The sequence below is a fragment of the Eucyclogobius newberryi genome, unplaced genomic scaffold (genome assembly GCF_026437365.1).
Source record: "Eucyclogobius newberryi isolate DKJ021-1_F unplaced genomic scaffold, fEucNew1.0.hap1 SCAF_3, whole genome shotgun sequence".
In the NCBI taxonomy this organism is placed as follows: Eukaryota; Metazoa; Chordata; class Actinopteri; order Gobiiformes; family Gobiidae; genus Eucyclogobius; species Eucyclogobius newberryi.
This window is the reverse complement of record NW_027315945.1, coordinates 31,749,987-31,775,353: the sequence shown is the minus strand read 5'-3', so window position 1 is coordinate 31,775,353 and position 25,367 is coordinate 31,749,987. Positions and strand designations below refer to the sequence as shown.

Below are 25,367 nucleotides of genomic sequence, written 5' to 3'. Positions count from 1 at the left end.
TCTTGGAGAAGCCCCGTGGGGCGGGAGCAGCGGGTGATGTCACTGAGGGGAGGAGTGTGTGATGTAATACAGGCCGAAAGGGAGGGGAAGAAGGGAGGGAGAGAAAAAGGAAGCAGACCGATAGGATTTTGTGTTTATTTTCTCTTTAAGTTATTCAAACATTTTTTAAAACTTTAGCATGAATGGAACGTCTTGACACGAAGGACAGATCCAGCCGAGAAAGCCAAACGCGGCCGTGTGCTGCTGTGCACAACTTATGACATCATCAAATATTTACTCTTTTCAGGCCTTTAGCCTCGAGTAACAACTGAGAGGTAAGCAAAGAACTTCCCTGCCTTGAAAATACAAAAGACAGCTCAGTTTTGCCCCCGATTTGTTTAACCGCATTGAATTTGATACTTACTGGTGATGGTATGAGTATTTTTATGGGCTCAAAGTACAGGAACAGTGTGGGTTACATTTCACTACGTTGCTCACTAAAGGAATTCCCTCCTGTTCACCTTTTGAGAATTAGGCTTGCCTCTTTTTTTTTTTTGGAAGATACTGACAAATGTGAAATGCCTGTAAAATGGATCACAAATGTGCAGAAATATCACCTTTTTATTTTAAACATATTGCTCACCTCTCCTCTCTGTGGTCTTTAGATCCTTGGCTGAACACAAAGATAATGTCTTCTGAATTGGACTCAAGTCTCACCAGCATCGACTGGCTTCCTCAGCTGGGCATCAGCAGCCTGCGCTCGGGGAAAGAGAGAGGAGGAGGAGGAGACGGGGCTGAAGGGGTGAAGAAGAGGGACAGAGGGCGGGAGGGCAGAGAGTTCATACCTCCTTTGCCCGATCCGTCTCACTCGAACTCCAAAGGGAAACCTCCGCATAGCTACGCCACGCTCATTGCCATGGCGATCATGGCGGCCCCCGAGAAGAAGCTGAGTCTGAACGACATCTACACCTGGATCAGTGACACGTTTCCCTACTACTGCCGAGCCGGACGCGGGTGGAAAGTGAGTGTCCACACAGAGCTGTAACAGATAAGAGGCCGGGGTGGGAAAGTTTATTCAAATTTATATCACTCTTAGAAGGAAAGGTAAACATGAATATAATTTAATTATGACTATTAAATACATTTTTGTAACAGCATTATTGAACGAAAAGGAATAAATATTTTATGATTTTAATTAATAATACACTTTATTTGTTCAAATCTCTCTCTAGACGCCTTCAGTCCTTATTTCAACCTTTACTTGGTAGAAATGTATTCAGAAAATGTCGATGAACGATCGTTTGAGTCGACTAATCGAAAAAGAGAGGGCTGCAGCTGGTGGACAGTGTTCTGAAGCTTATTTATTGCAGAGAGGAAGTGTTGGAGTAGATGATAGAATCATCTGCATAAAACTTTATGAGGAAAGTGTACGTACAAACAAAACACAAACTTTAACAAAACCTCCCAACACGTCTCATCTCCCTGAGCACAGATCTTCTTCTGCCTCATCTCTGAAAGCCCAAAGTTCAACATTTTTGGACTGGACCGCTCAATACGACGTTTAGTTGTCTTTTTATAGATTACAAACTTAAAACACGGTTTATAAATGAGATCAGATCCAGATCTGTGGAGAAGAGACCAACTCAAAATAAGAATGCATGACTGACAAACACAGTGGTATTATTGAATAAAACGTAGTTTAAAATAGTGTTTAAATGTGAGTCACTTTGCAAGAGTAAAAATGATTGAATAACTACAAGAGTATATGTGTATCTACATCAATGATGATTTATGTCAGATATAATTAGAGACACAAATCATAAAAAGGCTATGTTTTGAAACCTTAATCCTGGAAATGCTAACAAGGCACACAAAGTAATTTTGTTGTGTCAATTAGTGCAAGTGCATTTGAATCCAAAATACAATAGTGTAAACTCGTATCATCCCACCTCTTTGAAGCAGGAGACTTTCCGGAGGCCTAACTGTTGTTTTGTTTTTATAGAACTCCATCCGACATAACTTGTCCCTTAACAAATGCTTCAGGAAAGTTCCTCGGCCACAGAACGACCCTGGAAAGGTACGAGAAAGATCCACAAAGAGAAGTAACGTGACATGAAACGTAACACACTGTGCTCTTGATAGGGCTCTTACTGGACCATGGATGGACCTGCAGAAGTCACACTCCGAGCTCCGAAACGAGCTTATCCTGCGGAAGAGGAGCAAGTACGTTCACTTATTACACACACGTACTGCACGTTATTATTACTTTCCTCATTAAAAAGTCTCGCCTTTTACTGTTTGACCCTTTTCCCGACCTGTTCCAGACCGCAGATGACCAATCAGACCGCGGACTGTCCCCGAATTGCCTTCAAACCACGTCGTACATGGACCACCATCTTCCCAACGTGCCACTGACCGCTCTTCAGCAGCAGTCGCCACGAGCGGACTCTCTGTCTCCTCCTCCACGCAAGGTACGCAAGGAGTTTTTATGCTTTTATACAAGGCAGCAGCTGAAACGTGGCACTCTGAACGATTAAAAACACAGCTAAAACAATGATACACTGCCCATTCATCAATACAGGATCTGTGTGAAAAATAATGCAACACCGGATGAGAATAAATCGTTTTGACGTGGCAGAAGTTTGTTTAAACGAAGCGTGAATGTGTGCTGTAATCAAAGCTACAAAACAGGAAAATATTACAGCGCGTGATGTTTTCTTTCCTGTGTTTTTCGACAGGCATGGTATATATATTTTTAGTTAAGTTTTAGTCAAAGGATCTGGGAACCCAAAATGTGGAGCTCCTTCTGCTTTCTGATTGGATAATTGGCTTCAGCACCAGAACACACAAAATGAATGTGAATAAATCAACGATACAATGGATATAAGTACAATTCATGATGGATTTAAACATGTTTAAAGTCATGTTGATCTGCATTTATATGTTTGAAATGCTGATGTAGTGTTTTCGGCTGATGTTTGGAATCCTGTTGATGAAGTATTTATGCCACTTTTCTAATCCCTGGAGATGATACTTGTTGCTTTGCTGAAACTGTAGTGTAGATCGTGTGCTGAAACAATACGTGCGGTTCTTTTTTAATTCATTTTATTTCAGATATTTCAGTTCAGAATCACACTCACAGAAACATCGCAATTAGAAGACGTTTCCCAAATCGCGCTGCCCCCAGTTCTGATACCGAGTAATGAACCGAGCGAGGACCGGAAAGTGAATAAAACTGACTCTAAAAGCGGCAAAACCTGGAACGTTTTATCATTTAATTGCTGCAGCCAAACTGGAACATTCAAGGCAAAAATATGAACACGAGAAAAGGGACAAAGCGCAACTTTAAAATCTAAATCTAATCTCGTCATCGTTGTTGAAGTGTTTAAGAAAAGCCATATGCTCGTTGTAAAATAAATTGCTTTTGTTTCTCAGCAACCGTCTCCGTACATGAGCGGCCCCGCCTCCACCGCCGCCGTCACGCATTCGCCCTCCGCCGTGTCCAGTCTCCCCCGAGCTCATCCTCCCATGACTCTCCTTCCTCCTCGTCAAAGCGCTCCGGACTTCTCCGCGTCGCCTCTTCCCAGCTGCACGGCGGCTCACACTCTCTCCTCAGTCCCTTTCCCCGAACATTCGCTCCCCGACCGCTCTTTCCCCGGGACCGGCCCCGCCCCGCACGCCCCCGTGCCTGTGTCGTCGGCCGCCGGGGGTCCGTCCGCCGGCGGCTTGAACCCGGCCGAAGCTCCTCTGAGTTTCACCTTCGACGAGTTGAACCTGCCGGACCTGTACGCGTCCTTCAAGTCGCTGGTCAAGACCATGCGGGACAGAGGCGGCTCGCAGTGTAAGTACTCTGAGTGTAAGTACTCTGAGTGTAAGTACTCTGAGTGTAAGTACTCTGAGTGTAAGTGCTCTGAGTGTAAGTACTCTGAGTGTAAGTGCTCTGAGTGTAAGTACTCTGAGTGTAAGTGCTCTGAGTGTAAGTGCTCTGAGTGTAAGTGCTCTGAGTGTAAGTGCTCTGAGTGTAAGTACTCTGAGTGTAAGTACTCTGAGTGTAAGTGCTCTGAGTGTAAGTACTCTGAGTGTAAGTGCTCTGAGTGTAAGTGCTCTGAGTGTAAGTGCTCTGAGTGTAAGTACTCTGAGTGTAAGTACTCTGAGTGTAAGTGCTCTGAGTGTAAGTACTCTGAGTGTAAGTACTCTGAGTGTAAGTACTCTGAGTGTAAGTACTCTGAGTGTAAGTGCTCTGAGTGTAAGTGCTCTGAGTGTAAGTACTCTGAGTGTAAGTGCTCTGAGTGTAAGTGCTCTGAGTGTAAGTACTCTGAGTGTAAGTACTCTGAGTGTAAGTACTCTGAGTGTAAGTGCTCTGAGTGTAAGTGCTCTGAGTGTAAGTGCTCTGAGTGTAAGTGCTCTGAGTGTAAGTGCTCTGAGTGTAAGTACTCTGAGTGTAAGTACTCTGAGTGTAAGTGCTCTGAGTGTAAGTGCTCTGAGTGTAAGTACTCTGAGTGTAAGTACTCCGGGTGCAAGTGCTCCGGGTGCAAGTGCTCCGAGTGCAAGTACTCCGAGTGCAAGTACTCCGGGTGTAAGTACTCCGGGTGCAAGTGCTCCGGGTGTAAGTGCTCCGAGTGTAAGTGCTCCGGGTGTAAGTGCTCCGGGTGTAAGTGCTCCGGGTGTAAGTGCTCCGGGTGTAAGTGCTCCGGGTGTAAGTGCTCCGGGTGTAAGTGCTCCGGGTGTAAGTGCTCCGGGTGTAAGTGCTCCGGGTGTAAGTGCTCCGGGTGTAAGTGCTCCGGGTGTAAGTGCTCCGGGTGTAAGTGCTCCGGGTGTAAGTGCTCCGGGTGTAAGTGCTCCGGGTGTAAGTGCTCCGGGTGTAAGTGCTCCGGGTGTAAGTGCTCCGGGTGTAAGTGCTCCGGGTGTAAGTGCTCCGGGTGTAAGTGCTCCGGGTGTAAGTGCTCCGGGTGTAAGTGCTCCGGGTGTAAGTGCTCCGGGTGTAAGTGCTCCGGGTGTAAGTACTCTGAGTGTAAGTGCTCTGGGTGTAAGTACTCGCAGTATAAGTAACCTCTGCTCGCCGGCTAAACTCTGCACTGTCACAGCAGCAACAGAAAAACTACTTTCAGTTTCTATTTTGCTGTAGAAAGTTAATTTGAGAAGGAAAATCTTCAGGTTCAAAGTTTGAATTTACTTTTGAGATATTTTCGTGGCAAAGTCCAATGCAATTAAAGGGTAAAAGTCTGAGGTTATAGAAGGTGAACGCACCTGACCAGCCACTCCCTCCCACATTATGATCAAATACAGAAGTGAAGCAAGTCAGATGAAATAAATAAATACAGTCAAAACGTGTTGGACAACCAGTCGAAATGTGTTTTTTCTGGTACTTTGTATTTGTATGTACTTTGTATTGAGCTATAACAAAGGTAGATCCTCATTTACATTTAGTTCATTGTAAGCCACAATATTGATCCATTGAACTGATAAGCCCTCTTCATAGTGACACTTCACGGTAACAGCAGCGGAGTGTCATTTTTAAAAGTGAATACAAGACATTTAATAACACTTAATGTGTCACTCAGAATCAGATTTAATCACAATAAGTACAGGCATGAACTCAAACATGACGGGAATCGATCAAAATACAACTTTGAGTAAACTAAAGATGAGGAAACAACATTGGAACAAGGTTAAGAGTTGATTTAATATGTCCCTTTAAACATTTCTGATTATTGTGGGTTATTATTGTATCATAATTATCATTGACATCGTGACCAAACTCTCTTCATTCTTATTGTCTAATTATACATTCATCAGCTTTATGAAATCTAACTTTATGAACGATAACGTGAAGTTAATGTGACATAATCAGCGAGAGAAAAATCCAGTTTCTTTTTGCAGTGTATTGAAATTGAAATGACTCAGTTTTGCTTATGATTTATTAGTTCTTACAATCATAATGTGACATAAACTGGTGGGTAGTAGTATACAATAGCTATAGTACCAATAACTGTTTGAAGAAATTGTTCTTTTCGGAGTTCTACTTAAAGTAAATAGTAATATTTGGTTACTCTTCACACTGTGAGTGACAGAAGTTATCCAAATTAAATAATCAAATATTTGACGCTTTTTAAACCTTTCCCTCAGATGTGATTTGTCTTTGCAGTTTTTGTCTTGATTCTTTGGAAATACCAGAATCTGCTTTATTTAATGTCGTCCAATTACATTTACTCAATAGTTTTGTCCAAAGACTTTTTCCCCTTGTGATTATTTGGACCCTTTACTGCTTAAGTACGATTATTACAGTACAAGTAACTTAAACTACTACTACCCATCTCTGTACATGAATAATAATCACATCTATTTAAAAAAGAAGTGATCCCTCTCTTTACTATTTTAAAATTACACTCAAAACTTAATTTTATAATTGAGTTTTATGAATAAGTACTAAATTGTTTCTAGCTTTCATTGTGCATTATAAATAAATATAATTCACTTTACAGGCATAATGAAGAACATTCGGGCTGTAAAAATATGATCTGTCCTCCTTTATTATTGACCTTTCTTTATTTTCTGCAGCAGATTTTGTTCCCCTGAGCAACGACACGACTCAACTCCACACTCCGACTCTGCTGCCGCTGTCTCCTCACCCCACGTCAGTGCAGCCCGCGCCCGCAGGAGCTCATGGCCACGCCCAAACTGCACAATGTAGTAGGTTCAGCTCCTTTTGTACAGACTGCTGCACATTAGGTTTGGTTAAGTTTCCCTGTGCTGTTTGTTTCAGCAGCAGTGCCAGCCGTGCCAGCCGACTGGTTCAGTAACACAGACTCTCTAAAGGAGAGTTTCCGCATTGCCAGCAGTCTGGACTGGGCCAACATAGACCTCACTGGTCATCCAGGTTTGTCCAACACACATTCTTACAGCATTAGACTGGTTTTACTGGAAATATGTTTGGTGTACATATTGTGCTTTTCTATATTATGTCAAAAGAAAACATATTAGTAAAAGTGTATTTTGTGTTTCTAGACTTGCTGGAGAGTATGCGGCAGGCGGAGCTTTCTGATTGGGCGGTTGACCCTGCTCTTTTCACGTCTCTTTGTGACTCTTTAAACCGCTTCTTCACTCAAAAAGGAATGATCAGCAGTGGAAGTAACTTTCCTTTGGCCCTCGGTTCAAACGCCCCTTTCCAAGTCCCAGCGTTTCCTACACATCCGACCCTGGCCAGCCTCACGCACCCGGCTCCTCTGCCCTTCTCTCTGGCTCCAAACGGAGGTCAGATGCCCAGGAAGCCTCTGCCGCCTCCGAGACCACAGTTCACTGCCCCTGCAAACACCAACTGTATGTTCATGTGTTCTCTCATCCATTTAAGTCTTGACTTCTGCTGAAGACATGTTTTTGCTTTGCATTTCAGCTGTAATCCAGCCTCAGCCAGTCGGCCCAAGGCCGCGCCCGCCTCTAAAGAGTCTCCATAGCAACAGTGAGGAAATCCAGGACGACTTTGACTGGGACTCGTTGATTCTTTGACCCTCGCGGCCTGTGACTGGAGCTGCTGTTCTCTTCAGCTTCTGAGCTCCTGCTGCAGCTACACTTTATATTGTTTTTAAAGTTACTTATTTGCTTAGGGAATTTGATGTTGACATGAAGGGTTGTGGCAATGTACACTAACAATAAATTACAAAATACAGAAGCATTAAACCAGTCAAACATGTCTTGTGTTTTTTATTTCATAAATTTCTTTAGTTTTTTTTTTTTTCATTTTACGTTTTAAATGTGAATGTTCACAGTCAACACCACACAAAATTCAACCTTACTTAATAAAAGATATTTTCATGTTTATAAAATAACAAATTTGTCTAAATTAAAAGAACAGCATGAAGCATGTTAAGTTCCTGTTTCTTTCATTCACTGAATAATCTGGAGCTTCGTTTGCTCTTCCTGTTACAGGAGGAGATGAAACAAGGACCGAGTCTCCTGGAGCCGGGGCCCAAACAAGGGCCCAAACCAGACTAAACCAATGCTGTGATTAACCAAAAGGGCCTGTGCAATTGGCAGAAATGTGTGACCCTTATAATAAATCTCATTTCAATACAAGTGACTTTTAAAGTAATGTTTGCTCCTCTCCACGGCTGAAATCAGACACAAATGAAGACAGATATCGATACATATACACAGAAACAGGCCTTTGCACAGAGCATACTCGCACACTAACAAATGAACATTCATTTTTTCATTCATTCAATTCACACATTCAACAAGAATCCTCATTTTCTCTTCGAACCACAGATTTCAGGGCTTTCTTTAGTTTTGTACAATAATCAGGACAAAAATGGTTTGATTTGAATGGCATCAGTTAGATTTTTCTTGTTCATTTGTTCCCAAAATAGAATAAATTACATTTAACATTAAATTAAAAGTGGATTTAATGAAACCATATGACCATGTCTATAATGTGTTCAGTCCATTTATATCTGTCCGTCTGCACTTGGTTCAGTGCTCGTCTTTCTCCAGAGGAAGAGTAAGTGCAACAGTTTCTGTTCAGTTTGTTAGTGGCTATGTCCTCTTCCTCTGTTGCTAAGTGCACAAATAACACGATACAATCCGCTGAGATCCTTCTCTTACAGGCTTTCCTTCATGTACTGGACTGGAAAAAGTAATTATACAGAAATGAATTAAAACTAAATAAATATTAATTGTCAGTGGGGAAAAAAAACAAATAGTGAAATGTGAAATGAAAGGAACAAAATAAATTTGTGTTGAAATGAAATGCTTTTAAAGAAATATGAAATGACAAAATGTTTGAATTGAAACTTAAAGATGAAACTTTTTGGACACATTGTGGACACTAGGGGGCAGCAGGTGTGACAGAAGAGGTTCAGGTCAAAGTGCTGACACATCCTCAAAGAAGAAAAGGATTGGTGCTGGCTCCAGTGGCTCCTCCCCCGACTGACCCGCCTCCCCCCATGACTCCTCCCCCTGTGGCCCCGGCCAAAATCAGCTGCGGTGAGGCTCCAGGGCAGAGCAGACTCGAGCCCGGGGGCGCCATGGGCGACAGGCCACTGTAAGGCATCCCCAGGGGGCTCGCCGTGCCCGTGCCCATGCCCAGCCCCATGCCACCCGCGCCCATGCCCATGGGCCCCATGCCCAGGCCCGGCTGCACCAGGCCCAGCATGGGGTTTGGAGGCACAGGGCTGGTGCGGAGAGCGCTCAGGCCCAGGGTGGAGGGCTGTGGGGAGATGGAGGTCATCGACGGGGCCACGCCAAAAGGGTTCGAGGAGGCAGGTGTTGGAGACACTCCTCGACTGGAGATGGTACTGCCCGGCGTGACGGCCATGCCAGGAACAGGAGACGAGCCTGGAGATGCAGAAGAGGCTAGATTAAGCTTTACTTAACCATAAAAGCTTTTTTTTTAAATAAATATTTATCCGTTCTGAAGTCATTTCACAGATTTGACAAATACTGGGCTGAGAAACACCTGTGTTCTGGAGGAAGGGGTTGTGCGCTGAAGAGGAGGAGATGGAAGGAGGCGGCGGCTGTTTCAGTTTGGGTTTAGACGACAGAAGTGAATCTAGATCCACCAGAGCAGCGTTGGGCCCCAAAAAGGACTCCGGAGTTTTTCGAACAGGAAGTGAAGATCCCAGAGACGAGAGATCAAATGGCACTGGTGAACCTGTGGTGTCACAGGCAGTGGCTGGAGAGCCTCGCCGCTCTAGGTCACCTGAAGGATATGCAGCCATTAAATATACTTCACATATGTTTCTATAGTAGAACAAACTGCTTACGAACACAAGGTTAAATGGAAATGATTACTAATGAACTACAAACATTTTAATGTTGAATATCTGTGCTCTTCATGACCGAGTCTAGACCCTGGGCAGAGGAGCAGCTGATGAGGAGCCAAGGAGCGTGTGTATGTACCTGTGCTATTAGTGTGTAGGGCAGTGCTACTCCAGAGGTCAGAGTTGACAGTGTCAGAGGCAGGGACAGGCCCGTCTCTTGCCCAGGGGTCTACAGGCCCCCCGGAGGAGGAGGTGCTGGGTGGCACCGAGGGGCCCCATGGGTCAGCACTGGGGGATGTCACAGCTACAGGGAAGGGCAGGAGGAGACGCAGGGGAGGGTTAACAACACTTTACAGGTACAATGAATATAAGGAGTGACCGGACGCTCGGCCGGGCTCAACAGAGCTGCCTCTTTTACCTCTGAAGTCAGAGTTAATATAGTGAAAACCTCGAGAGGCAAAAGACACAAGTTTTCATCAAAAAAGAAAGCTCTGCTTGAGCCGCAGCCAGAGTCAGTCCTGGGCAGAAATGAGAGGGTAAAATGTTGGGTTCAGCATGCTTGGATTTGTCATCACAAACTGAACGTTTGTGAATGAACGAACAGAAGTAAATCATACAAGCAGTGAAAATGAAACTACAGTGAAGATGATTTGAAGACCCTCGTTCGCAGCAGGACAGACTTCTCCTCTAACGCTGTGACCAGTCTTACCTGAACCACCCCAGGGGTCCATATTGTTCACTCTGTTGGACGCCTCTCCCCAGGGGTCAGGAGGAGGCGCTACAGAGGGTGGTCCTCCGCCCCACGGGTCTGTGTTTATGGGGGAGGTGGGAGAGGCCACGCCCCAGGGGTCTGGGGCAGCTGCACCCCAGGGGTTGGGCGCGGCCGGGGGGCACAGAGAAGGTGGAGGGGACGGTCCCACAGAGTTGACAGGGGCAGCAGCAGCAGCAGCAGCGCCAGCTGGAGTGGCTCCCCAGGGGTCCACAGCGCTCAGCTCCATCAACGCATTCTGCACATACAGACCAGGTTATGTAAAGACAGGAGCTCTCGGACGTGAGGGTGTCTTGTGTCGCACACCTCTTCACTCTTGGGCTTTTCCCTCCTACTTTCCTCTAAAGCCATCTGCAGTCTGAGATCATCTCCTCTGCGCAGACGCTCCTCCTGCAAACACACACACACACGCTCAACACAACGCCCAGACAACAAACGCACTGAAAGAATCACAATCAGCAGAAAGTGAACTGAACACGTCTAATGATCAGTGACCAAGGAAAACGGTCAACTTTTATCTCAGTTTGGTCAAAACAACCTGATAATCAATAAAACGGATGAAAATACAAAACACAGAGTTAGATTCAAACTACAAAATAGTGCTTGGCAAAATACTGGAATCAAACTGAATTGATCACACAAACGGAGAAGAAAAAGACAAGGAATGATTCAGTTTGACTCACAACATGCCACGTTTAAGAGGGTAAAAGGCCATTACGCGTCACAGTAAATATTTGTCATGCAGCCTTTGAACTTGTGTGCGATTGATCAATAAGAGATTTTTTGGGGGTTTCCAGGATTCACATTCTGTATCTCGACAGTAAATTTGATCTCGATGAAAAGACATGACAAATACGGGCATCTTGATCGACAGTTTCAGAGTGGGAATCGAAGAGCCGGGGCCGGTCTTTGGGCACGCCGTCCGCCCCTGACCTGTTGGTGAATCTCTTGGCTGAGGGTCATTGCGTATCGGAGCTCCGCGTCCTCCAGGGGGTCCGCGCCCGTCTGAGGGGAGTTCAGGGGGTTCAATAACGTTAAAGGAGACATGTGCAAAATCCACTGTGTCGGAGATTTACTATTCGAGACGCCATTGTTCCGACAGCCCCCGTTTTCAAGGGCCCCCGATACGCGCCCGCTGCCTTTCACTTACGTCGTTCTCAGATATCGCAGTGATTACATCTGCGGACGGTCTAAAAGTGGAATGGATATTAATACGTATAATTTAAAGCCCCGCCGTGTGGGAATTCGGCCGGCAAATTCACTTAAATAAACGCAATTACTTCATTACTGGCGTTTTATGGCGCAAACAAAACCATGAAAAACACGTACGCTTGCTGTGAAGTGGCTCGTTTCTCCGCAGACCTGACCTGTAACGTTTCTGGCGGAGGATCAGGCACTTTAGTGGGATTTCTTGTAAATACATAATGTCGTTGTTCGCACCTTTGACCGTTTTCTTGGGTTTAATATGTCGTTAACATTAAAGGAGGCCATTAACATATTCCTTTGCACTTATCCTATTGAATTCCTTGTTTGCCAATGTTATGAAACTCTTTGGTAGAACACACTTTAATAACCATAATACTGTAACGGCACATGCGTGTAACGGCCACCAGGGGGAACGTGCGCCCGCTAAAGTTAGAAGACAAAATCAATCCTTCTGGACGCTCTGTCGGCCTTGTTGTGATGGCGTTAATGGTGACGTTTCATTACGGAGCAGGAACTCAAGGTCATTTCAGATTTAAAACGTCTGGAATATACAAATAAAGCTTGATGTGTCATAGATTATAACTATATAGCAGAAAAAAAGCACAATTAGGGCTGTGCAATTCATCAAATTTGATTAGAAAAGGGCTCAATATTTATTGCATGTACATTTTCTATGCGCTGGTGGGGAATTTGTTCATATTTTTTGTATCACATTCACATTTGAGCTGCAGCTGGTTGAATATTTAACATATTTATGACTCAATAATGACACTGACCGACTACTTTAGTGTTTCATTCTGTTTATTGTATAAGGCAGCTCATGTTTTAATGTCATGTTCATGGTTGTTTAGAAAAGGATTCTCCTGCTTTAGTGTTTTGTGTCTTAGTTTTATTGTTTTTGCCATATCTCATTTAAATATATCGCCCTTCAAAGTGTGTTATCTTGAAAGGCCCAGTTTGGAGCAGATTTCGGAGTTGAATGAATGAGACCACTTTCTTGTGTTAAATGGCACTGATTTAAAGTACATCTTGTTGTTCATGAACTTATGATTTAAAAGCACATAAAATCGCGACTGATCAATAAAGGGAACTAAATAGTGAATACATCTTTTCCATCTAACCCAGCCCTGCAATACGTGAGCAGTTTAGACTCAGACGCCACTTTTTTTCATTGGTCTTTGTTGCAATACCTGCTCTGCTTCTTCTTTACTCATGGCCAAAGCCAGCTGCAGCTGTAGATCCTCTTCTCCAGAGCTTTGGGGCCATGCCTGCTCGGGATCCGCCCCTCCAGATTGAGACCCCATCGAAAGACTTCCCCCTACGCCGGGCGCCGTCGGAGCCGAGGAGGCTGGAGCACAAAGAGCGAGTTAACCAAGAACAAGTCGGTTTGAAGATGGAGGCAGAGGTGAAGATTCTACTAGGGATGATACGTCGTACAAAAGGTTTCAAAGGTAAAACATCTGGACACGATTTGTCAATCAAGACTTCCATCCAAAAGTCATTTTCAATCTACAGAACTGGTCTTTCCCAGTCTGCTCTGAGTGGACTAGAACAGCAGGATAAAGTCATTAGAACAGTTCTGCAGATTGAAAATGATGGATTACACAGACCACTAGGGATGTGACTGTATGAAAATGTCACGGTACAATAACTACTGCGATTCTTTTAGGAGGCAAACACAACTTTATCCTTTTAAAATGCCTTGACAAGACTTTGAACGTCTTTGTCATAGTCCAACAAATAAGATACAAATAAAAACATGGAACAAGGATCATGGTCTATGTAGTTCGCTCCGTTTCTTTAGCTGTTGCAACAAAACATGATTGATCATTTTATTGAGAGTTCTGACGATACGATATCACGATACGTTTTGGAATAACCTTCATTTTGCTAGATCACTAGATTTTTCTTTTTTATTAGCGTAATATTTAGCAGGTCATGAGTTTCCTCCTTTTCCCCATAAAATACCGGAACATGTCTATTACAAAGTGTTAATGAAATACACTGGATTCTTTTGTGTCCGTACCACTCGAGGTCTGTGCCATCTTTTCTTTGGTTTTGAGGGCGTGGATTCGCTCTTCTCGTAGTCGCTCTTCATCTTTCAAAAGTGTCACTAGCTGCTTGGCCTTTTCTCTCACATTAACCCCCTGAGGGAAAAAAGAAACAATGCAAGTTTATGTGCCTGGAGTTACACAACACACTAGTCAAAGTACCTACAATGTCTTTTTAACTATACATTATGTTGCTCCCTTGTCAGAAACGTACACGAAGCTCCTCCCCGTTTTTTTAAAAGTGTTTACATGTTTATCAGACACATTTTAGTGCTCAATTTACCTTTTACTCTACAGGTTTACAGCTACAACCATAGTTTTTGCTTCGCTCCTTCTCTGCGGCGTGCCAGAATTTGTTTACCCTCTGCTGGCATTTTGTATATTGAAATTACATTCGAGTGACGTGACCTTTGCGGCGCGCACGTCGCTCCAAGTTAAAAGAGCTGTATCGGCTTTTCCTTCTACGTTTTCACGTCATAAAGTTAAATCTGTTTAGCCCTGCACAGATACGCGGTAAAAGCGGCTCTTAGTGTCAAAATGAGACAGCAAATAAGATATCTCGGCTCGGGTGGGCACAAAACATCCACAATATAATCAGTTTTTAATGTGAAAATGTGCACACTTAGGTGTGTATTGTTTCTCATTATTCTGTAGCGTTTTAGTGATTCTTGGTCAGTATTTGAGCACAAAGACAAACGACGCAGAGCTGAAAATGCTAAATATACTGACAAAGGTTAGAAGAACTTAAGCTTCTGGGTTAATAGTAACATATATGTGCTTTGGCTCAATATTTGTCCTTTAATATTAATATATCCATCATTCAACACATCAACAATGTCATCTCTACAAATAATACACTTAAGTTATACTTAGAGATCAATAATCACGCCGACACATCTTTATGTAGTTTATTAATTTGTATTCCAAACCGTTTTATTTATAATGAGCAAATTAGAAACAATAGAAAGCAAACCTGAACCGACAAACTCTGTGCGACAAAAAAAAGCAATTATTAAATTTCAGTAAGTATGTGTATGATCGCTAAGTGGTTAGAGATATTTTATTGTCATGTTTAAGTGATTATAAATGCATTTGTTTGGTCGAATCTGTTCATTTTCAGCTCCCGTCCAATCGTATCGCAGAACGTGAACATCCAGTTCAGAGGTATTGTAAAAGCAGCTCTGTGGATCTAATTAAAGAGCGTTTCACTCCCTGCAAGCGCTGAAGTACGCCGTTAGCGCGCTAGTCGTCGCTGGCTTTTCTGTGACGGTTAACTCTGCTCTGAAAGTTGTGGAAATCGCTTGTAAACTCATCGCGGTGGATTATTAGGAGCAGTTAGGAAAGTGAGTGGTAAATATAGACCACTGCAAACTGTTTAAAATGAACTAGTTTTTGTTTTTCACTCTTTTAAGACGGTACAAATCAGGTACAGCGCCTTTAATCTACATGAAATCTTAAAAATCAACTCTGAAAAAGCTTAAATCTCTCAAAAATGTATTTACTCGGAGTGTTTTCGTCCCAAAGCAGAGGGCATTTTCTCTTCTTTACAGACGCTGCTCTGGGTTGGTTACCTGGTCCTTGCCGTCCCTGTCGATGTACTGGAAGTCTTTGAGCGTCTGCACGGCGTAGATGTTTTCTCGACACTGCTGCGCGACGCGTTCTGAACCCGTCTTGATGAGGTACTCCATGAGCGTCATCGCCTGGATGAGGCAGGGCAGGGTTTGTTTGTAGAGCACGATGCGTACACGGGGTAAAACGGGACACGATGCATTCAAATCACAAATCAAAACGAAACAACATTTACTTTAAAAGAGACGAGCGTAGATACAATTATTTCAGTCACATGCACAGCTAAACGGAACAGTTTTGAGTCTAGATTTGAACATTTCTTCTCAAAACAGAAGAAAACCATCAAACGACCACGAGCAAAGACAATGTGTGGACAGAACATGTATTTTTCTCCCCTCAAAATACAGTCAACTCATTACGAAATGGATCAAATTGTTTTACGCAGCTGTTATTTATCCTGCAAGTGACGACGGAACAGTTTTGTATGAATAAATGCTGAAATTATGAGGCATTCTGGGCAAACATCGACCTGCAATGGGGCGATAGGAGCCAGCTTTTATCAGTCATGTTCACACTTGACTGCCATTGGTTAAATCCACCTGTCACTCAGATGGATAGAACAGAAAACTAGTGAGTCACGCCCAGCACCAATCTGTAACATTGTCTTTTTACATCCAATTAAAGGCTTGATACAGAATCACCGGTGATATAACTATATATAATAAGATAGTGTTCCAATTTTAATCAATTTAGCTTCAAACAATTACCAAGTCACATGCAATGCTTAGTTTTAATGTAGACAATGTAGACAAAATGTTTTTTTATCCCAACAAGTGTCAATTTACGTAACTTAATTATGTGTTTAAATCATCTCCAAAGAATATGATGTGTAAACAATAAGAAAACTTTGGACACAAGACGACACAATTAAACATTATGGATCACCAGTTATTTTTAAATTGGGTATTTTGTAGATACATTTATAATAACATTTGCAGCTTTTGGGTTAGAGTTAAAATATTAAAATGTTTTGGCAACGTCAGTGTATTTTTCTTCAAGCCAGCTGAAGATTTGTGAGCGAATCATGAGTTTAATCTATCTTAATAAATACACAGTTTCCTAGTACTTTTCTGTCTACATTGTTGTTTTTGCATGATCTCTTGTGCAGTTGTGGTCTTTCGAGAGCAGTTTATGTTACAGATTACAGAGATACTGAATAGTTTTGAGAGATTTTGCCACTACAGCCAGTTTGTTATCGCAATAGCTTGTTATTTCTCTAATTGCTGTGGTCAAATCCTGGCTCACCTTGTACACGTGTCTCCAGTTCTTGCCGTGGTCATTGAGCCGCTTCCACACCATACTCATGATCTCAGAGAAGGCCACTACGTTGTACGTCAGGTCCGCAATCTCCGACATCAGAGAGCTGCTCGGGCCCCATGGGTCGTTGGACGTGGCCTCTCGAACCTGCGCGGCGGCACGAGAGAGACCGGTCACTTTTACATCACTTTGGACTCGTTCTATTAAGATTACGAGGATGTGGAACAACAGCGGAAAGGAAAAGTGACTCAGGTGAGGATTTGGGAGTTTAATGCGAGTTTAATCTGCCTTTTCACATATAAATGCATCCTTTCATAGTACTTTTCTGTATAAATACGTTTGTTTTTGCATGAACTTCAGTGCAGTTTGGGTCAAATACAATAAAATATGGTTTGGACTTGGACATATTAGCTCAGACATTGCAATATAATATAAAATAATAATAAAAGTTGCAAAAATGGCAAGTCAAATAGGGTAAAAAATATGCACGTTTTGTTAATTTTTTTCCCAGAATTTATTGATTATTTAGATATGTCTGGACCTTTTTGCTCTGCTTTTCACTTTACATCTAACATTATGTAAAGTGATTTGAATTAAAACAAATATAAAATAAATGTCTGCGGAATAATTCAAATGTGTTTGTCCACGCTGTTCCATTTTTCCAAACAAATCTAATAGTCTTACAACAGGGAGACGCAACATACATGGATAATATATTTTTATCTTATGGCAGAGGGAAAGTCTGATAAGAACAATTAGATTATCAAGGATTCTACTTGTAAAGGACTTTGAACCCTGAGTAAAGAAGGACTAAACCAGGACTTAAGAAAGACTAAACAAAACTAAACCAGGAATGATAAACCAGGATTAAAACCAGAACTAAAACAAGGACTAAAATGGGACTAAAATGGGACTAAAATGGGACTAAAACTGGACTAAAACGGGACTAAAACAAGACCACAACAGAACTGAGACGGGACTAAAACGGGACAAAAACAGGACTAAAACTAGGGCTAAAACCAGAGCAAAAACCAGGGCTAGAACAGGACCAAAACAGGACCAAAACCAGGGCTAAAACAGGACCTGAACAGGAGTGGACCAAAGCATTACTAAACCAGAACAAAGCTGTTCTAGTTGCTGTGGACAATTAGTCCTCATTTAGTCTAATCTATGAGACAAATACAAGAGAGACACTTGAACGAACAGAATAAAACTGGGACCAGGACAAGAACAAGACCGAACAAAGTCTGCATCAGGACTAAACTGTGTGATTACATCTGAACTAGAACTAAACTGTCAGTCAAACCAGAAGAGAACATGAAAACAGCTCAAACCAGACGAGAACATTAGAACGTTGTGATACTGTGAGCGCGTATGCAACGTAAAGGGGAAGGGAAAAAAAAGAAAAAAGTTGGAACATGACCTTGATTTCTGCCTCTGAATAGTTGTGGACGATGTTCTTTACTTGTCGCCGTAGCGATGAGGTCGACATGGCAACCGTCTGACCAAGGAATCCTTTTGCAATCTAAACAAAAGATTCAGAAAAGATCGTGCAAATAAAACACACATTCATAAAAGACAAAAGTGGCAACAAAAAATAAATAAATCAACAAACGAGCAACAGTTTGTTTGTTTTTCATCATTTGTATTTTACACAGTTTTCACCTGTAATCTACATTTTTATCCATTTCATTTTTTATCTATATAAATGGCACGCACATTTTCTTACTATCTGCACCAAGTTCTGTCTTAGTAATCAGTAATAAACTTTGAGTGTCATGAGAAGCATTTAACTTTGGGCTGAGATGTAATTAACCAAATTTAAATCCAGATTCAATGGAATTCAGACCTTTTTAATATTTTTGGCTCAAATGACAATTGTTTTTAATAACACAAAATAGAAATGTAAATCAAATTGAAAACGAGCAATACGAGGACTCAAAAGTGTTTTTTTTTTATTTTGTTCTAGTTTAACAATTATGGTAAAATATCTAATTACAATTATTCCTATTTGGCAATTGCGATTAGGGCTGCAAAATATTTTAAATTGTTGTGAAAAGGCTGTTCAAAGCTGTGATATTGAGATTTTAATTAGGTTTGTCAAAGGAAAATTGGGTACTAATCAATACTAAAACTAGTATTGAAACTAAATACTCATTTGAACCAGAATCGATTAAAAAAAAAAAAAAAAATGTAATCATGTTACCAGGACAAAATGTGACGATTTGTGAATAGGGTTATTAGAAAGATTTGAGTCTAAAACCTTGAACTCAAAAAGAGTATTTTTAATTATTATTGGGATATCAAAATCAGTATTGAGAATTGAATACATCCCTTGGTTTTAAAATCGAGTTAGAAATTTTAGTAGTAAAACAAATTTGAATAAATAATTTCCGCTATTTAAAAAAAAAAAAATCAAGCCTTAATATATTAGTCATACCATGTCAAAATAAAACTTGAGAGACAAAACTCAAACCAATTGAGAGAGACAAAACTAAAACCCTTTTCAACATTTGAATTAAAAAAAACAGTACATTTCTACCAGCTGGAAGACATTGGTGTTGTTGCGTTTTCAATTACCGGTACTGCGTTTAATTATACTTTTGAGCAGCCCTAATTGCATCCGTTGATACTTTAATTGTATTTGGTATAATTGCACTGTACACATGGGCTGCTTTGTGTGGTCGGCCGGTGTCGTGAGAGGAAGTTTTGGTGCACCTGTTACACAACGACTGAGCAGAAGAAGGTTGTGCCCTCTCGGTGTCTCGCAGTTTCTCTTCCTTTTGCGGCACTCATTTACGGCCTGCTCCGCCTGCTCAGGGTGCTCAGGGTGCTCAGGGTGCTGCTGCTGCTGCTGCCGACTTTCTCCTGTGGCAACATCGAGTCCCCAAAAGCACCGGCACAACAGAATGAAAACTGCAGAGACAGAATCAAAAGAAAGATTATTGACAAGTGTGAGCACCGAGTGATGACGGTGATGGTTCTATTCAGGTTAAAGAGCATTTTAATTATGTTTCACTACAAAACAATATTAAAAATAAATGGGAACGAGAAGATGACTTTGTTTTGACAGACGATGAATGGGAAAATGTATGATACGATGTCAAATTTTAGAGTTACGATTATTATGAGAAAAAGCATCAGGATTTGATGATTATTCATGTTTATTTAGACTAAACTATAGGGAAATCTGTGACTAAACTATAGTGAAAACTTTAATTTTCCTTTTCAACATGTTCTGTGCCATTAGTGATCTTTTTGTTTGTCTGTTGTTCTCAGGTCTTGTTCGGCTTTTTTTGTTTTTATATCGTATAAATCAATGTATATCAGGACAGTACAATTTGAATGAAAATTGAGCTATCAAGGATTTATCAACTAGTCGACAATTTAAAAAAAAACAAAACAATTCCAGTCATTGATCATCGTTATCATTTGGACAAAAATCCACACGTATCTGAAAACAATTGGCTCATTTAGGATTGGCAGGTTTTATACATTGGACTCATATTACCTGAATAATTACAGCCTTTGGGAGTATCCCGAGAACAATATTCAGAAAATATTATGTCAATCCAACAGAAATAAGTTCAAACGTGTCTTGTAGTCATGTAGTTAAGGTTTAATTTGAAAGATATTTCACAACTAATCATCAAAAGTGCAGATATATCACTTTAGACCGCTAGTTGCTTAAGTTGTGGGTGAGTTAGAATACCATGTTGCACAACTGGGCACCAGGCAATCATTGCCAAAGTCAGTTTAGCCCTCAATGAGCTCTCTGCCAAAGTTCACGCAGCCACGACGATAAGAGGCACAACATGCATCCTGTATCTCCCAATCATCAGCGAGAACAGGAACACGTCTGTTCAACTCTGTGCCTGCCGCTTATGAGTTATGTCCTCACGTTTGCACATTGAGACCACGCACTCGGCCAACATTTACTAATAATTAATAAAAATGAGTCGCTCGCGGACAAAGAGGGCTCAAAGACGTTTCACACACATTTTCCAGCGCACTTTGAACTGCCATTTTATCAAAACTATTGCGATTTAGATTTGCGATTTTACGTTTGAAAAGAACGGATCCCGTTCAGAGTGAACATTGTAAATGACTCCAGGAGCATTAATTGAACATTGAAGAGAAGAATAATGCAAGAATTACAGGAATTACAAAACTAAAGGGTCGGCAGGTTTGTTTAGGGTTTTTCCCCCCCAATTAAAACACAGGATATGTTGAGGTTTACAGAGGACATTCTACGACCTAAATAACTGACCACTGCACCAACTCGAATAGCAATTTTGATTTGATTTATATAGTGCAGAGCTAGGTTTTTTTGGCATAAACAAATCATTTCGCCAGTGGGCCAAATGCAGCTAGATTTCACGCTTGGCTGGTGCCAACGCGTTAGTTAGGCACTTGCACCGTGTCAAAAGAAGAACAGGAAAACATGTGGCGTGAATGCAAACTTCATAAGAACAGTGCATTTTCAGTGGTTTGACTTGACTACAGTGACATGGTTTACGCGGTTGTGAAAGTCCCTAAATGTAGAAACTTCAAAAAATAAAAACGATATTGTGTTCAGTCTTGCATCATTAAAACCGTAACTACGCCCGGTTCAAGCAGATGACATAACCACACACAGGGCAGAGAAACAAAACAGACATTAGCACCATGAAGTTTCAAAGGCTATAAAGTTTTAGTGTTATGATTATTTTGAGATAAAGACAATTATTCGTGATCATCGAGACTGTGGAATCTTTTTTTCCCATTCCAGTTGTGCAATATGTTACTGTTCCTCAAGTTTGTGTCCGGCTTTACGACATTGAACTTTATGAAATAAATGAAAATGTAACCAAAACAGACAATAAAGTTCTTTACATTAACGTCTATTTTTTTTACTTTATTTTGCTTCTAAAGTTGTCATGAATAGAATTTGATTCACATGATTTTATTGTGAGCTGTATATTCATGATTATCAATTAAACTAATAATCTTGACATAACTAAGCAGGACTGAAGCGGGACTGAAGCGGGACTGAAGCGGGACTGAAGCGGGACTGAAGCGGGACTGAAGCGGGACTGAAGCAGGACTGAAGCGGGACTAGAGCAGGACTGAAGCGGGTCTGAAGCGGGACTGAAGCGGGACTGAAGCGGGACTGAAGCGGGACTGAAGCAGGACTGAAGCGGGACTGAAGCGGGACTGAAGCGGGACTGAAGCGGGACTGAAGCGGGACTGAAGCGGGACTGAAGCAGGACTGAAGCGGGACTGAAGCGGGACTGAAGCGGGACTGAAGCGGGACTGAAGCAGGTCTGAAGCGGGACTGAAGCGGGACTGAAGCGGGACTGAAGTGGGACTGAAGCGGGACTGAAGCAGGACTGAAGCGGGACTGAAGCAGGACTGAAGCGGGACTGAAGCAGGACTGAAGCGGGACTGAAGCGGGACTGAAGCAGGACTGAAGCAGGACTGAAGCGGGACTGAAGCGGGACTGAAGCGGGACTGAAGCGGGACTGAAGCAGGACTGAAGCGGGACTAGAGCAGGACTGAAGCGGGTCTGAAGCGGGACTGAAGCGGGACTGAAGCGGGACTGAAGCGGGACTGAAGCGGGACTGAAGCGGGACTAGAGCAGGACTGAAGCGGGTCTGAAGCGGGACTGAAGCGGGACTGAAGCGGGACTGAAGCAGGACTGAAGCGGGACTAGAGCAGGACTGAAGCGGGACTAGAGCGGGACTAGAGCGGGACTAGAGCGGGACTAGAGCGGGACTAGAGCGGGACTAGAGCGGGACTAGAGCGGGACTGAAGCAGGACTGAAGCAGGTTCAGGGTCATATTAAAACATGTTAAACTAAATTAGGACTAAACCAGTTCTGAGCCAAGTCTAAAATAGCAGGACATCAGACCTAAACAAGAACTTAGAACTTTGAGATTCCATTGGAATGTAAAGTGCATTACAAATAAAATGTATTATTATTAAAAGTTATTGCTTTGACTAGAATGTTCCCCAGGATAGATTTAAACGTATCCATCTCCATGGAAACAAGCAGAAAAGTTAAATTTTTTTTTTTTTTTTTTGGCTTTATTGGACAGTGTGAAATGGGGAGAGAGAGTAGAGACATTTGGCAAATGGTCAAGGCCTACAAACGCAGAGGTGGTTATGACCACATAAGTGCAGCACCTTAAACCACTGCACCACCAACAAGCACAAGAAGAACGTAAGCGTTATAGTTTTTCAATCGTTTAGCAGTATTTTACAGTAGTACAGTCATAGTAAAGGACAATATTTAGTAACAATGTGTGATTTTTTATTTTGTATAACCCATGTGCAGTCCAGGTGGTTTTAAAGGGGTGGGCAATAATGACCAAATTGAATAACGCTATTTTTTGTGAGTATTCCCAAAACCATAGTTGAACAAAAGTGCAGAAAGAACACTTTGTATCCTTACTTGAAATTTGACACAACAAAGCTTTTTCATTAAAAAAAAAAATAATAATAATTATTATATATATATATATATATATATATATATATATATATATATATATATACACACACACATTGTATATCATAAGCTTTTTGTCACATTTTTAAACTAAACAATAAAAGTTGACATTCAAATTTTGCATATCTTCAAAACAACATTCACAACATTATCTAAATGTTGATATATTGCCCAGGCCTATAAAACACTGCGTGTGAAATTGAATAGATTCACAATAGATGAGGGCTAGTAATAGACGGGCAGGTAACTAACCCTCAACCAAAAAAAGACTAGATCAGGGCTAAAATAGTAATAACATTAAATCTAAACTAGGAATAAGCTCAAGACCAGATCCTAACTTTAACCCGGTAAAACACAGGCTCGGTGGCAGAGTGTCGGGCACGCTCGCCTCACAGCCGGGCTGGACCGGACTGGACCAGGCAGGACCGGACTGGACCAGGCAGGACCGGACTGGACCAGGCAGGACCGGACTGGACCAGGCAGGACCGGACTGGACCAGGCAGGACCGGGCCCTTTTGTGCAGAGTTTGCATGTTTCTGCTCATGTCTGTGGAGGTTTGCTCCATCAACACAAAACATGCATCACAGGTAAAATGTAATCCTGACTGCAGACAAATATCTGAAGATCTGAGACGTTCCCGAGCGTGCATTGCCCCAGTGGCATAAGGACAATAAAGTTTACTTTAACCTTAACTTAACCTTGTGGGCTTCAAAAGAAGTTTTTTCTAGAAATAAAAAGTGCTATCAATATTATTAAAACAAGTACAACATTTAAGGAGGATTAAACCTGGTGCCTGGTTTCTTAAAGTGGAAAAAAAAAAAATAATAATAATAATAAAAATACATTTCATTTTTTAGTTTCTTTTAAAATACTCAATCACACTGAACAGGACAGCAAGTTAAAAACATTAAAACAATGGTATGAACAAACTAGGAATAAACTAAAACTCGACTCGGTGCAAGATCGAACTCAAATTAAAAATAAACTAAAACAGGACTAAACAGTTAATAAATAAGATGGACTTTAACAGTTGAAAATCTGTCTCGAGTCACACCTTTAAAGCCATAAATGACACACACGCCTTGACCAACAGCAGTGAACGACAGCGCAATGCATGGATCAATCACTCACACAGAGGGCAGTAAATGTGGAATTAAAAGCTTATCGAACCCCAATTGACAATATAAGACAAAAAGGTAAAAAATAACAAATAATGTGAAGCCTGTGAAATTGGCTGTCAACTGCTCTGCTGCTGCTAGTCCTTCTCGCAGCCACTATCCACACCTAGGCTAAACACTGGCTAAACGTTTGGCTAAGTTAGCATTGACGAAATTACTCCCAATAAAATACAAAAAAGTGACTAAGCGATCGCAAGAGATGGCATATTTGTTGAACCCAAAAGCGGCATCGATATCCATTTAAACATAACGATTTTTGGTCATTTATAAGATCTAAATCACTAACTTGTAGCTTCAGTAGCATGCTAGCATTGCATTAGCTCGCTGCTGCACTTTCGTAAATACCACGGGCGCTGCGCGACGGAACACGCTGTATAAAAGGCTGGCGCGGATTCGTGACGGTGTGAAATATATTCGCTAAAATAACAAGCAATTGTGTCAAACTTACAGGTAAACGGATCACTATTAATATCCAAATTAAGTTGTCACTGACCCTCTTGTAGCTTGTGCCGAGGAGATGGCCGAGTTTCCGCTTCCGTTCCCAGCACAGGAAAGACCGCACCCCCCGCGCCCCTGTGTATGGGCCCTGCGCGTGGCCCCAGTGTGAGTGGCCCCTGTGCGTGCGGCCCCCTGTGTATGTGGCCCCTGCACTTGTTTTGCTCCGGGGGCCACATGCGTTAAGGGACAAGAACCTGTGAACCTGTCGAAACGGGCCAATTCATCCAGGAGAACACCGGGTAAGACTCTGTGTTATTTGTGAATCATCAATATACACATTTATTCTCATAATGTAAGCACTACATACACATTTAAAGTTCAAGGTGTACTATGTTTTCTTTTCTTTTCTTTATTTTTTTAACGTTGGAGGGTCCGCCACCTGCTTGTCACCATGGAGATGTTATTGCTTTGCCTGGAATGTATTGGCTGAATTGGCCCACCAGACAGTCCTTTTTACTGCAGGATTAACTACTTGTCAGAGGTAAAAGTACAAAGTAGTGAGCCAAGAAGTTACTCAAGTAAGAGTAACTAAATAACGTAACATTTGGACGT

The 25,367-nt window shown here is 41.9% G+C and overlaps 2 protein-coding genes across 7 annotated transcripts; one reads left to right on the top strand and one right to left on the bottom strand.

The window, feature by feature from the left end:
• Positions 1-47: 47 nt before the first annotated feature.
• On the top strand, positions 48-7,799 carry foxj2 (forkhead box J2). 3 transcript variants are annotated; one of them, XM_072460322.1, is made up of 10 exons: positions 48-314; positions 645-1,000; positions 1,982-2,056; positions 2,122-2,202; positions 2,304-2,450; positions 3,415-3,820; positions 6,538-6,669; positions 6,743-6,856; positions 6,985-7,296; positions 7,370-7,799. In XM_072460322.1, exons 2-10 carry the CDS (start codon positions 668-670, stop codon positions 7,480-7,482), a joined length of 1,713 nt encoding a protein of 570 aa, XP_072316423.1. In that variant the 5' UTR covers positions 48-314; positions 645-667; the 3' UTR covers positions 7,483-7,799. The 3 variants fall into 3 exon arrangements, with proteins under 3 accessions (XP_072316423.1, XP_072316425.1, XP_072316424.1); XM_072460324.1 differs by having other exon boundaries at positions 49-314; positions 6,538-6,666; positions 6,755-6,856; XM_072460323.1 differs by having other exon boundaries at positions 49-314; positions 6,755-6,856.
• Positions 7,649-24,904, bottom strand: epn1a (epsin 1a). 4 transcript variants are annotated; one of them, XM_072460319.1, is made up of 13 exons: positions 24,811-24,904; positions 19,365-19,562; positions 18,070-18,171; positions 16,635-16,793; positions 15,332-15,460; positions 13,736-13,856; positions 12,900-13,057; positions 11,437-11,508; positions 10,810-10,893; positions 10,444-10,741; positions 9,874-10,038; positions 9,431-9,673; positions 7,649-9,309 (listed from the first exon to the last, which is right to left on the bottom strand). In XM_072460319.1, exons 3-13 carry the CDS (start codon positions 18,136-18,138, stop codon positions 8,855-8,857), a joined length of 1,953 nt encoding a protein of 650 aa, XP_072316420.1. In that variant the 5' UTR covers positions 18,139-18,171; positions 19,365-19,562; positions 24,811-24,904; the 3' UTR covers positions 7,649-8,854. The 4 variants fall into 4 exon arrangements, with proteins under 4 accessions (XP_072316420.1, XP_072316419.1, XP_072316422.1 ...); XM_072460318.1 differs by having other exon boundaries at positions 24,766-24,878; XM_072460321.1 differs by lacking the exon at positions 9,874-10,038 and having other exon boundaries at positions 24,766-24,878.
• Between the last annotated feature and the right edge of the window lie 463 nt (positions 24,905-25,367).

Coding starts and splice junctions, on each gene's coding strand:
- foxj2 (XM_072460322.1), top strand. CDS start 668: ATGTCTTCTGAATTGGACTCAAGTCTCACCAGCATCGACTGGCTTCCT. Junction 2,203..2,303: donor ATCCTGCGGAAGAGGAGCAA/GTACGTTCACTT, acceptor GACCTGTTCCAG/ACCGCAGATGACCAATCAGA. Junction 2,451..3,414: donor TGTCTCCTCCTCCACGCAAG/GTACGCAAGGAG, acceptor TTTGTTTCTCAG/CAACCGTCTCCGTACATGAG.
- epn1a (XM_072460319.1), bottom strand. CDS start 18,138: ATGTCGACCTCATCGCTACGGCGACAAGTAAAGAACATCGTCCACAAC. Junction 10,039..10,443: donor GGACCCCTGGGGTGGTTCAG/GTAAGACTGGTC, acceptor CCTTCCCTGTAG/CTGTGACATCCCCCAGTGCT. Junction 9,310..9,430: donor CCCCTTCCTCCAGAACACAG/GTGTTTCTCAGC, acceptor CTGCATCTCCAG/GCTCGTCTCCTGTTCCTGGC.